At 36.9% G+C, this 12,535-nt stretch overlaps 1 protein-coding gene across 1 annotated transcript; it reads left to right on the plus strand.

Annotated features, from left to right (window-relative positions):
* Positions 1-2,875: 2,875 nt before the first annotated feature.
* Positions 2,876-3,793, plus strand: LOC308268532 (olfactory receptor class A-like protein 1; the record flags this gene model as incomplete). Its single annotated transcript, XM_080703653.1, has 1 exon — positions 2,876-3,793. The coding sequence occupies one exon, from the start codon at positions 2,876-2,878 to the stop codon at positions 3,791-3,793; it is 918 nt and encodes a 305-aa protein (XP_080559779.1).
* Between the last annotated feature and the right edge of the window lie 8,742 nt (positions 3,794-12,535).

Genomic DNA, 12,535 nt, shown 5'->3' on the forward strand with positions numbered 1-12,535 from the left:
TGCACAGGAATCAACTCGAAATGGACCAAAGACTTAGAAATTAGACCAGAGACTATGAAGTTATTAGAGAAAGGCATAGGATCTACACTTCAACATATATGTACAGGAAGTAACTTTCTCAATAAGACTTCCAAAGTGCAGGAAATTAAAGCAAGAATTAATAAGTGGGATCTCTTCAAACTAAAAAGTTTCTTCTCATCAAAGGAAACCATCAAGAAACTAAAGAGGAACCCTACAGAATGGGAGAAAATATTTACCAGCCACCACTCTGTTAGGGGCTAATATCCAGAATATACAAAGAGCTCAAAAGACTCTACACTAGCAAAACAAACAACCCTATGAAGAAATGGGCAACTGAAATGAATAGACATTTCACAAAAGAAGAGATACAAATGACCAATAGATACATGAAAAGATGTTCAACATCACTAGCCATCAGGGAGATACAAATCAAAACTATGTTGAGATTCCATCTAACCCAAATTAGAGTGGCAAACATAAAGAAATCAAAGAACAACAATTGCTGGTGAGGATGTGGGGAAAGAGGAACTCTTTTACATTGTTTGTGTTAGCTAGATAACCTGAGAGTGGTTTTTTTTTTTTTTGGGGGGGGGTCTGGGGATGGAACCCAGAGGCATTTGACCTCCAAGCTACACCCCCTGCCCATTGGCTGCAAAGTAGTTCAGCCAATATGGAGATCAGTATGGAGATTCCTTAGAAAATTGGGAATAGATCCACCATTTGATCCGGCTATACCACTCCTGGGTACCTTTCCAAAGGGGTTGAAATCAGAGAACTACGTTAACATATGCATACCTATGTTCATAGCAGCAGTTTGTAATAGCCAAAATATGGAACCTACCTAAATCTCCATCAACAGATGAGTGGATTGCAAAATTATGGGAAATACACACAATGGAATTTTGTTCAGCTATAAAGAAAAATAAAATAATAGCATTTGCAAGAAGATGGAAGGAACTAGAGAACATTATGTTAAGTGAGATTAATCAAGCACAGAAAGAGAAGAGACATATGTTTTCTCTAATATGTTCAAGCTAGGGAGTAGTGGTAATACCAGAGGGATTCCAGATGATGGAGGGGAAATCTCAGCAAAGCTTGAACAGAAGGATAGGAGAGGAAGAATCCTTGGTTGTTCAATGGAGGAGCTACATATGAATATGTGTAATAGCATAAATACAACATGATTAACCTGGACACTCTCTACTGGGGGGGAGGGAAAGGGAGGGGGAAGAACATGGATCACAATGTAAATGTACACCACTCTCAATATGTTCCACCTATAAAAAATAAAAATTAAATTAAAAATAAATAAATAAATAAAATGCAAAACAGAAAAAAACTCCCATGGCTGAACCCCCCCAAAAAAAAATAAAAACAAAAATAAAATTCAGAGTGAAGGATGGATTTTGTGAATATGGAGTCAAGAAACACATTAACTCTTTTTAGTCTGGCTTTATGACATCCTATGAGTGGAATATTGCCCAGAAAATGACTTATAGTGGGATTTTTCCTGTGTATTATGGGATACATATCAGCACTCTTGGCCTCTACAGTCAACATGCTAATTGCTGAACATCAATTTGTGAGAATCGCAGATGTTTCAGAACATTAACAGTTGACCCATGTTTGGGAGGGGAAGCAGAAAGTCCCCACATGGAAAATGGTATGTTGGTTGACTGTGTAATGATCATGAACTCAGAGAAATGGTGTGTGCACAATTGTCTGAGATGCAATTTTAGCACATGTGTTACTTTGCATGTTTTCAAAGAATAAAAAAAGTTAGACTATAGAAATATAGGTAATGTGGTTTAGACACAGTTTAATTCTATACAGCCATAAAGAAGAAAAAAAGAATGACTTTTTAGGACAATGGATGGAACTAGAGAATATTGTGCTAAGTGAAATCAGGTAGCATCAGAGTTGTATTCTTTCAACATGTGTAGAATCTAGAGAGGAAATAGAAAACATAAGGACCTGTAAATAATTTGGTGAGAGACCTATAGAATAGTAGGAGGGATTTGGGTAAAGTCAGAGAAAGAAAGGGTATTGAGTAAGGAAACCATTATAATAATATGGCACTATACACAGATATAACTACCAATCCACTAACATGTACAGAGAATAAGGTTGGGGATTGCAATGGACTATGTAAGGAAACACAACAAGAGCTGTTTGCATGTATTTTTTGTCACATTGAACCTCCCTGGGATGTGTAATTTCAAAACACTGAAGAAATTATTTGAAAATGAATGTGAAAATGAAAAATATATATAATCTGATATGCTAAAAAAAATACCTTATAGCATGCCAATTTGTCTTCCACATAGGACAACATGCTCTCCTTATCAATGCAGTATAGTTCCATGACTGGATATTGAATTCCACCTTCTTTCTTCACTTCCTGTTGAGATACATTGTTCTCAAGAGTTCCTAGAGTCCAGGTTCTAGGAATGTAACATATGGTCTGAAATTCATGAATGGTGGACCTTTCACCACCCTTCTTTCTCCTGAACTGTCAATAAATGTATTCTTCACAAGGTTCACTTTTTTATCGGTGTATTAAAATCATACATCTTAAGAAGGTACAAGATGGTAGAGGCATACATGCACACATCACTCATTTAGCCCTTGTTTGGCTTACTGATTGACATGTTTATGAATGTATGTTCACTTGTTAAAATAATTTTATTATAATCAAATTCTTTTTCATTTTAGGCCTGGTTTACCCATAGCACCATTAAGAAAATGATTCTCAGGCTGGGCATGTAGATCAGCGGTTCAGCACCAACATGGCATGCTCAGGGGCCTGAGTTCCATTCCCATGACAGCAGAGACAACTACTTATAATAAAGCAATGGTGGTTCCAAGTGACACAATCTTAGGCACTTTCCTCATAGCTCAGATTTGCATTGGTGTGCTAGGGAACTCATTGCTCTTTGGAATATATATGCACATCTTCTTCATTCAACCTCACCTGAAGAAGCCCATCGATTCCATTTTTGCACACCTGACATTGGTCAATATTATGACTATTATATTTTCATCGGTACAATATGTAGCATCATCTTTTAGTGTAAGAAATTTTTTGGACGATGTTGGTTGTCAGGCTCTTTTATTCTCCTACAGAGTGACCCGTGGTCTTTCCATCAGCACTACCTCTTTACTGAGTACATTTCAAGCCATCACCATCAGCCCCAAAAACTCTCAGTGGGAATGGCTTAAATTTAAGCTCTTTGTATGGATTTTCCCTTTTTCCTTTTTTTTCTGGATCATCAACATGATCTTATATATCCCAGTTATTTTAAGTGTAAAAGCCATTCATAATTTCACTCTTGTTGGTTGTGGGTATTTTCATGCTTATTGTCAAACTAGACAATTCGCAGAAAACAGCTCATACTCTTATATAAGTGTCCTGCTGATTTATGATCTTGTGTTTCTGGCCATTATGATCTCCACCAGCTTCTACATGGTGAAGCTTCTCTACAGACACCATAGTAAAGTGCAGTATGTCCGAAGCCTCCACCTCTCTTCCCAGAAATCTCCTGAACACAAAGCCACCTACACCATTCTCATGCTGGTTGGTTTCTTTGTAGTCTTTTATTGCTCAAACAACTTTATGACTCTTTATGCCTTCTATATTCATGAGAAAATGTCAATATTGGAGGGTATTACTGCAGTTTTATCTTCTTGTTACCCAACTATCTGCCCTTTTTTGCTGATGAGGAATAATAAATTTACTGCCCAATTTTTATCTACAATTTCATTGATGTGAATTACCTGTCCTTATAGAGAATTCTGTGCTGAATTCGCTCCCAGGGTTCCATCTGTAACAGAGGAGGGTCCCTAGTGGTTTATGTGCAGAAAGAAATACCATGTAGCCCTTGAAAATTTCAAGTGTCACAAGCGTGAATTCATAAATGATATCAATCTATAATATACTCTGAATTTGAATATTTAGGTTCATAAATGTACACATATATTGCATTAACAATTTTCACATTGGTTACTTGTTTAACTTATATTTTTGAATAAAACAAATGCATCTTTTATTCTGTTAAAACTGTTTCTTCTGATTGCTTTTACTCTTTTTTTAATCTGGCTGTCAGAAAATGCTAAATTGTATTTGGGACTTTTATTATTGTTTTACCTTGAGATAGGGTCTTGGTAGGTTGCTCATAGTATTTCTACCTTACTATGTTGTCCCTTGAACCCCCTATCCAACTGTCTCATCCTTTCATGTAATGAAATTACAGGCATGCGTTATCTCATTCCACACTCTCATTAATTTTATGTTAGACTGAACTGGCCAAAGAAACTGCTTTGGAGTAAAAACCGTGCCCACCTTGCATGTTCTAGGCACTACTGAAGGGCTTAGTTGTACACCAGTGTCCTAAAACAATTAAAGATAAGTAAATGAACACTGTGAGATGTTTGTGGTAGAGGAATCAATGTAGATAATACTCCGGGTCTTGGGAGGGAGAGACCTGAAATGAAGGAGCCGGACAATTGCCTCTTGTGGAACTGACAATTTTATTCTCGAAACTAGGGTTTTTTTTATTCCCTTTTCCCAACTAAGTATCACATTCTCATGGGAAAAAACAGACACTGCAATACTATGAGGAATGTTAGAGATAGGAAAGGTGCCATAAATCACTAAATTACAATCATCAAAGAAAACTAACAAACAAACTAACAAACACAGGGGAGGGTAGAGAGGCTCAGTGAAGGATGAAGATCAGTTCCTGCTTTCACTGGGGGGCCTTGGGGTGTGAATTCTGTAGGGGACTGGAGTCTTGGGGGAGTCTGACCTTTTGTCAGCCCCTCCTTTAACTCCTTCAGAATGTTTCATTCCTCAGGCTTCGTCCATGTCCTCCGTCATCTCCCCCTTTTTTGTTCAGTTGAATGGCGGCCACAGTGAGAGCAAGGCTAGAGGATTTTGAGATGGATAGGGCTCTCCACATCCACCTGAATCCTGTAAGTACAATACATAGTCCAATAAGTAACAATTGTAGTATTCCAGCTGGTGTTTTCACTAAATTTGACAAAGGGTTATTAGTCGTAATATTGTTTAAGGCATTGAAAATTTTATCATCATATTCTGAGGAAAGTACATAAGCAAATGTTTCTTTGATATCTCTTTTTAAGGTGGTGCTATCCAAGGAATTATTACCAGAAATGCTGGCCAAATGTTGACACAAAATCCCATTTACATTTTGTTTGATTGTATTCTAAATTAGTAACACAAAATTGACTAATGTTCTAATGACATCTCATAGATAATCAATATTGTGTTTCTATCAATTGATTTCCTATCTATTGGAGAGATTTTCTAAACTTATTTTTTTCCCTGTGACAATGTTGAACTACCGTAGCTTGTCATTCCCACAAGGTATAAGATTGACTATGCCAATTAGTTACAAATTTTTCATTTTGAATAGAATTATGCAACACCATGTCTGCAACATCTCCCAGGGAGGCAACAGCTGTAAGTCCTACTATCCTTAAAATGACCCATTCTATGAAATGTTTTCCCCTACAGAGGATATACTGATGAAAAGCATGAACAAAAGACCATTACTCCCAGGGGTAGTTTAAAGTGACAGGTATTCAAATATGTGATCTGTCTCTGAGAATCATAAGACTTTCTTTAGACCTACTGAAGTGGACAAATGCATTAACACAGGTATATAATCTACAATCATAGCATGTCACATTATTTTGTTGATCTATCAAAGTGCCTATGGCTAGCAGATAAGGGGGTTTTACACACACCTGTCTCCAGAATTCTGTAGTGTAATTTATAGAGTACCTTGTGGAGCTACCACAGAAGCTTATGCTTTAGCCAATTTTCATACATGTAAGGCAGCCACAAGCTTCCATATATGCCACTGTTCTGGCCCTAAAAAGCCATCAGTCACAATGTGAGGCCTAGGTGGAGCCAAACCTCCATTGTGCCAGAAAATTACACTATTTACCTGTCACCCAAAGGAAACATTTCCCCAGTGCTTGGATCTAGTGATATTCCAATGTACAGTATTTGTATTATAATAAACATCATTATGTTCTTTATCATAATCAGTAAAATACCCGTATGGACCCCAATCTACAGAAGTGAAAGTTTTATGAGTAGCAACCCGGGCCAGTTTTGCTCTACAAATACTCCGATGTAATGGAGCATAATTTTTCTTTCTCCAGGAGACTGCTTTATATGGTAAATGTGAGGGGATTAAAAAATTAGTGGTATAGTTGCTCATACAATGAGGAACCATCAAATTGGTAGCATCAAGCAAGCAAGAAAAAACAGCAAAAATCCAGTATGTAATCCAGTCCCATTATTAGCATTGTACCCCCACCATTGGGGAAATATCAGAAGACATATGTCAATTCTCTCAAATCAAATAAATAGAGTCTTCTATCCCAATATGAAGTTTATCAGTTTTCCTTCCTCATCAGGATGGCTCGGTGGCGTCTTCTTCCAGGGAGGTGGCATCATTCCTGAATGGTTGGTGAACACTAGTGATGCATTATCTGTCTAGTCAACAAACTCTAAGTCCAATGTGTGTATCTGTCACCACTCCCCCCTGAGGTACAGGACAATATAGCAATTATTGCTAAAAACATCTTGTCTCATGCTACCAGTCCTCCAGCTTCTTTCAGTATTGACACTGCCTTCCTACTCAGATATTTTATCTGTGTTTATACTGAATAGGGTTTCTTTGCAGATATCTTTATCTGGTGAAGCTAGAACTGCCGCAAACCTTGCTCAGTCCAAATGGGGCGCGAGTCCACTTGCGATCAAGAATCTCAGAAAAGATGGGGAAGGATAGGGTGACATACTGCAGCCTCTTATCTGCAGCGATTCTTTCCCTTCTAGGAACTAAATTTCTTTAAGCTCCTATTCGCGTCGCTTCTTGGAAAGAACCTGATACGGACAAGAGCTTCTTGAGCTAATGACACTTATTACAAGAACCCCGAAAAATTTATACCCTTCACCAGTAAAGTTAATAATAAGAGAAAAGGAAGTGAATGCAATCACTGTAAAACAATAGTGAATAACATGTAAACAAAGGTAAAAAAAAACTGGTCTGGGCTTTCAGCTTTCAAGAGATTAACTCCAGATCTTCTCCTGGATCTTGCAGACAAGCAGTTCCAAAGGGCAATCTCCCAGAAAAAATGGGCACACCCAAGGCTTGGAGGCCTCTCAGGGAATCTTCTTTAACTTTCTTGGAACTTTTCATCTTTTGGGCTCAGTCCGTATGGCAGGCATGGGGAGATGTGGTGATTCAGGTGGATGTGATAGTTTTCTCAGGTGTTGCCATCTTACCTTCTAAAATCTGAAAGCTTAAGCAAACTCACAACACAGTTTGGCAGACAAACACCAAAAATACCATGTAGTTTTTAGATTTAGTTGTCAGATATACTTTCTTAGCTGTGAAACACTTTTCCTCAAACGATAGGCTTATTAGAAACCTATTCATCTTATAAATAATCCATATTCCTGTCTCAGACCCTTTGCAATATCCTTTCCTTGGCCACGTGGCACCTCTCCCATCTCAGGCAGGGCTCATACTGGGTGTAAAGGTCAAGAATCTTCCTAGCCTTCAGCTCCATTGTATTGGGCAGTATTAGTTGCTCATAAACTGGGTTGCTTTAATGTTACACCAAACGTTTGTCTTCCCGTATCTGGGCAGGATCACAAAGAGAGGTAAATAGAGGCATCGGGTCGCCTCCCCCTCTAGGTTAGTTAGTGATTAGGTTGAAGGTCAGAGATTGAGAGGAAATCTGCATTTGTAATTACTGACTGGAATGCTACCACTGCATCTAATTTCTAAGTTCCATTACCATTTGAACAAAGCCAAGGACATTTAGAGGTTTGGACAAATTACCAGAAATTTTATTTTCCACGGACTCAGTTTCTCTCACAGTCCTGATCTTACACCACCAGAGCAATTTATGTGGAGAGTTAAAAGAATCATTATTAAAAGAATAATAGTTATGAAAGAATATCTAAAAGTGGAGAGTACTTTCGGCCAGCGACCACACCTTCTCTCGGGGCTATTTCTCACTTTGAGATTTTGCCTATGGACTGCATGAATAATTTACATGCAGATGCCAAGAGGGCGTAGCTGTAGCTGGTCTAGTAAACAAATTCTAAGTCCAGTATTTGTATCTGTCACCACTCCCCCCTGAGGTACAGGACAATATAGCAATTATTGCTAAAAACATCTTGTCGGGTGTTACCGGTCCTCCAGCTTCTTTCAGTATTGACACTGCCTTCCTACTCAGATATTTTATCTGTTTATACTGAATAGGGTTTCTTTGCAGATATCTTTATCTGGTGAAGCTAGAACCATATGTTTTTCATCTTTTGTTCTCCACCAGAGTTTTTGTCCAGGCATTTAGATTTGCTCGCCATTATCTACAGAAACAAGAGCATCACCTCTGCCTAGGAAATGTAGTTTTCCTGGCTTTCATTCATTAATATAATCTTTAATCATAATAGTGATGTTGTAATGCCATTTTTGTGTGGAAATGTTTCTCTGATGATATCAGAGGAATTTTTAAAATTTAAATAATTTAAAGTATAAAGAGTTGTATATAAGGCTTCTCTAGGGTCCATACTCCCCCTCTTTTGTTTAGAAAAAAGAAGCCTAATAGTAGCATTAGCACAGTTAACTAAAGTTTGACTTTGGGGGCTGTATGGACTCTCAGTAACATGAGAAATATTTTACTTAATAACGAGTTGTTTAAATGCTTTGGAAGTAAAAGCAGGTCCACTGTCTGTTTTTATTCGGAGAGGCACTCCCATAACTGTGAAAGTATTTATTAACGCTAATTTTGCTGCCTTAGAAGTTTTACTTTTAGTAGGTACTGTCCATATGAAAGAAGAATAAGTATAATTACCAGAGCTAAAAAGTAAAGGAATAAGATCTCTCTGTCAGAGATCATTAGGTTTTAGACCTGTAGGGTTAACACCCGCATATTGTTTAGTTAAGCGAAATGGCCGGCACACTGGTCAATTCTGTGTGATTTGCTTGGCCTGAGAAAACGGGATTTTATATGCTATATGTAACTTATTGGCATTAGCGTGAAAAAACATATGTTCCTCTTGAGGTGAAGAAAAAACTGTTCACAAGAGGGCGTTGGCATTTTCATTTCCTTGTGTTAATAATGGGTCAGGGAGATTAGAATGTGATCTGATATGGGTAATGTAAAAAGACACAGACTGACTTCTGATTAAACACTGAGGCCTGAGAAAAAGTTGAGTGATAGGCGCAGGGCCATCAGGAGTATATTTGGTCTCTACACCAGGGAACATGTTAACTACATAAGCTGAATCAGATACTACATTTAAAGTACAAGAACATCTTTCTAACAGGGCAATTAAAGCAAACAATTCATTTTTCTGGGTAGATTGGTAAGGGGTTGGGAATTTTAAGTTTAAATTTAGATTATAAATAGCAGCCTTTTGTTGTTCAGTAGCATTTAGGAATAGGTTGTGAAACAATAGAATTAATAATCCAGTCACATCTAATAAAGAAATTCCATAATTTTCCCTGAGGATAATGAAAAGCAATATCACCAAAAAAAATCAACGAAAGCAATTTGTAATGAAGTATAAAGGTTCAGAAGATTATGGAAAGTTTCCTTATTAAATGGTATAGTAATAAATTTGGTATCATATTTAAAGAGAGAAATAATCCTTTTTCTACTTAAGACAATTATTGCAGACAAATGTTCAATGTAAGGGATACTTGTTTTTGACCCCTTATGATGGGTACACACCCATTTTAATGGTTTATCCTCCTGAAACATAATTTCTGTAGGTGTATTGGAAGTGCCCATAAGCAATCATCCTATTTCTATGTCAGGTTTTGATCATTGAACACACGCCTCGGAGACTCTTCATTCTACCAATTTTAGCTCTTTTTTTGTTTGTGTGGTGAGCACTCACAGGCTGTCCAAGGAAGAGTCTCCTTCTAAAGTGGCAAAAAGATGCTGTAGGGTATCATTTGGAATTCGTAGAGTGGGTCAGATCCAGTTAATATTCCCTAACCATTTTTGCCCATCATTTAGAATACAATAAGCTGGGATGTCTATTCGGGCAATCTTTGGTTTCACTGTCTGCCTCTGCACTACATAACCTAGATAATTGTGAGGAAGCATAGTTTGAATTTTCTTCAGGGAGATTTTTAAACCCTGAGCTTGTAAGTCTTGAACTGTTTCTTTAAGAAGATTAAGTAGGGTTTCCTTTTCAGGGTGAGCAAGTAAAACATGATCCATATAATGGACTATATATGCCTGTGGGCACCATTCTCTGATAGACGGTAACACTGTGTCAACATAATATTGATACATGTTGGAGAGTTAGCCATCCCCTGAGGCAGTACTCCTCATTGAAATCATTTTACAGGCTTAGCATATCAAGAGAGGGAAGAGTAGAAACAAATCTTTCACCATCTTTGAGGAGATGCAACCTTTTAAATCAATTATAGTGATCTCCCAATCTTGGGGTATTGTGGGTAGAGCAGGTATGCCTGGCTGCAATGCACCCATGGGTTGAAGAGTCTTATTAACATTTCTTAGATCAATTAACATTATTTATTTATTTATTTATTTATTTATTTATTTATTTATTTTTACTTATTTATTCCTTCACTGTTTAAGGAACTTTTATTAAAGCAAGAATTTTATAATCCAAATTGTTTCCTTGCTCAGTTATTAATTTAATTACTTAGAACAAAACCAATATTCTGAGCTATTCCACAGTAAAGAATTACAAAATTAAAGAACAAAATGCTTCAAATTTTGTACTTTGCTGAAAATTCTTTTTCCCTGGGTCTATAAAACATTAATTTGCTTTTATATTTTACTATTTTTCTGTGGTTATTTTTGGTATTAGGCTTGATATAGGGGAGAATTAGCAATTGATGAATATATTCTCCTTTTTTATCTCTATATTATTGGAAACATGTATCATGACAGAATTCACTTCTGTATAATCCTCATCAATCACACCAGTATGCGCAAGGAGGCCCTTTAAGGTATTGCTGCTACAACCAAGAATTAACCCTACAGTATGTTTTGGTATCAGGCCTACTTATTCAAGATTTATTTTATTAGGATTATTAATAACTAATAATTGTTGAGAATGAGGAGCTATTATGTCTATAGCAGCACTCCCTTGCCTGGCTGCAATAAGTGTCATTATATTTGACAAAGTTACAGAAGTAGTCTTATTTTTGATGGTCATAATTTTTAAAAGATTTCCTAAATTTAAGCTTCTGTTCAGAAAATTGTCTCTCATTTTTCTCAGGGCTGAAAGAACACCTCCCTATTAGTTTTCCAGATTTTTTTTGTAATCTGCTTTTGTCCTTATCAACTTTTGATTTACATTTATATTTATTTATTTTAATATTTCCCTTTCTTACACCTAGGACATATTCTAGGGAGTGGCTGTATTTCTCCCTTCCGCCCATCTTCTTTGACTTGTAGGGGAGCTCTACATTCTTTTTTTATATATATCTTGGTTTCCCATAATTAAAACACTTTTATCTACTCATATTCTGTATCCTTTTCTGTTTCAATTGCCAGTATCTGGGCATTATGTCTTACTGTTTCTATGTTTTGACATGCTTTCATATAATCTAAAACATTCCTGCTTTCCTTAATGGGCCAAATAGCCGCTTGACAACCTTCATTAATGTTATTGAAAACTGGTTGTCTAATCAACATTTCTGATAATTCTGCATTTTTTTAGTTTTTTTAATACAATCCTGTAGTTTCCTGATAAAAGAACTATATTCCTCAGTGGGTCCTTGTAAAATTTTTGTAAATGGATCTCCTGTTCCTGTCTCAATTTTTTGCCAAGCTATAACAGCAGCTTCTCAAATCCAATATAGCTACTGTGGTTGTACATTTTGTACCTGTTTGTAGCACACAATTTATAATATTCAATTTATGAAACCAACTTAGGTGTTCATCAACAGATGAATGGTTTACAAAATTATGGGGTATATACACAATTGAATTCTCAGAAATAAAGAACAAAATACCGCCACTTGCAGGAAAATGGATGAACCCAGAGAACATTATGTAAATGTGATTAGCCAGCCACAGAAAGAGAGAGTCATATGATTTCTCTACTATGTGGAAACTAGAAAGTAATGAAGATACCAAAAGGAATTCAGATAAATGAAGAGAAATTCCACGAGAGCCAGGAGGTGTTCTGGGGGAGTGGCCTTGGATGCAGAGCGAGGGTCAATGAATGAATCAACTCCATCACCATGATCTACATACCTGAGAATATCAACATCAATCTCAATGCCCTGCCTTGAGAAAGGCAGTGGAAGAGGAAAGAGCCAGGGGAAAGCCCACCAAATGCTGTGAATATGAATGTCACTGTAACTATGAACGACATGATGTTGATAGTGTAATGCATCAATAAATAATAAAAAATAAGTTGTTGCCATTGTCTCTGAACCTGCAATGCTCCTGTGTCAGTCTTCCAAAT

The sequence above is a fragment of the Muscardinus avellanarius genome, assembly GCF_963383645.1.
Source record: "Muscardinus avellanarius genome assembly, chromosome: 10".
Classification (NCBI taxonomy): Eukaryota; Metazoa; Chordata; class Mammalia; order Rodentia; family Gliridae; genus Muscardinus; species Muscardinus avellanarius.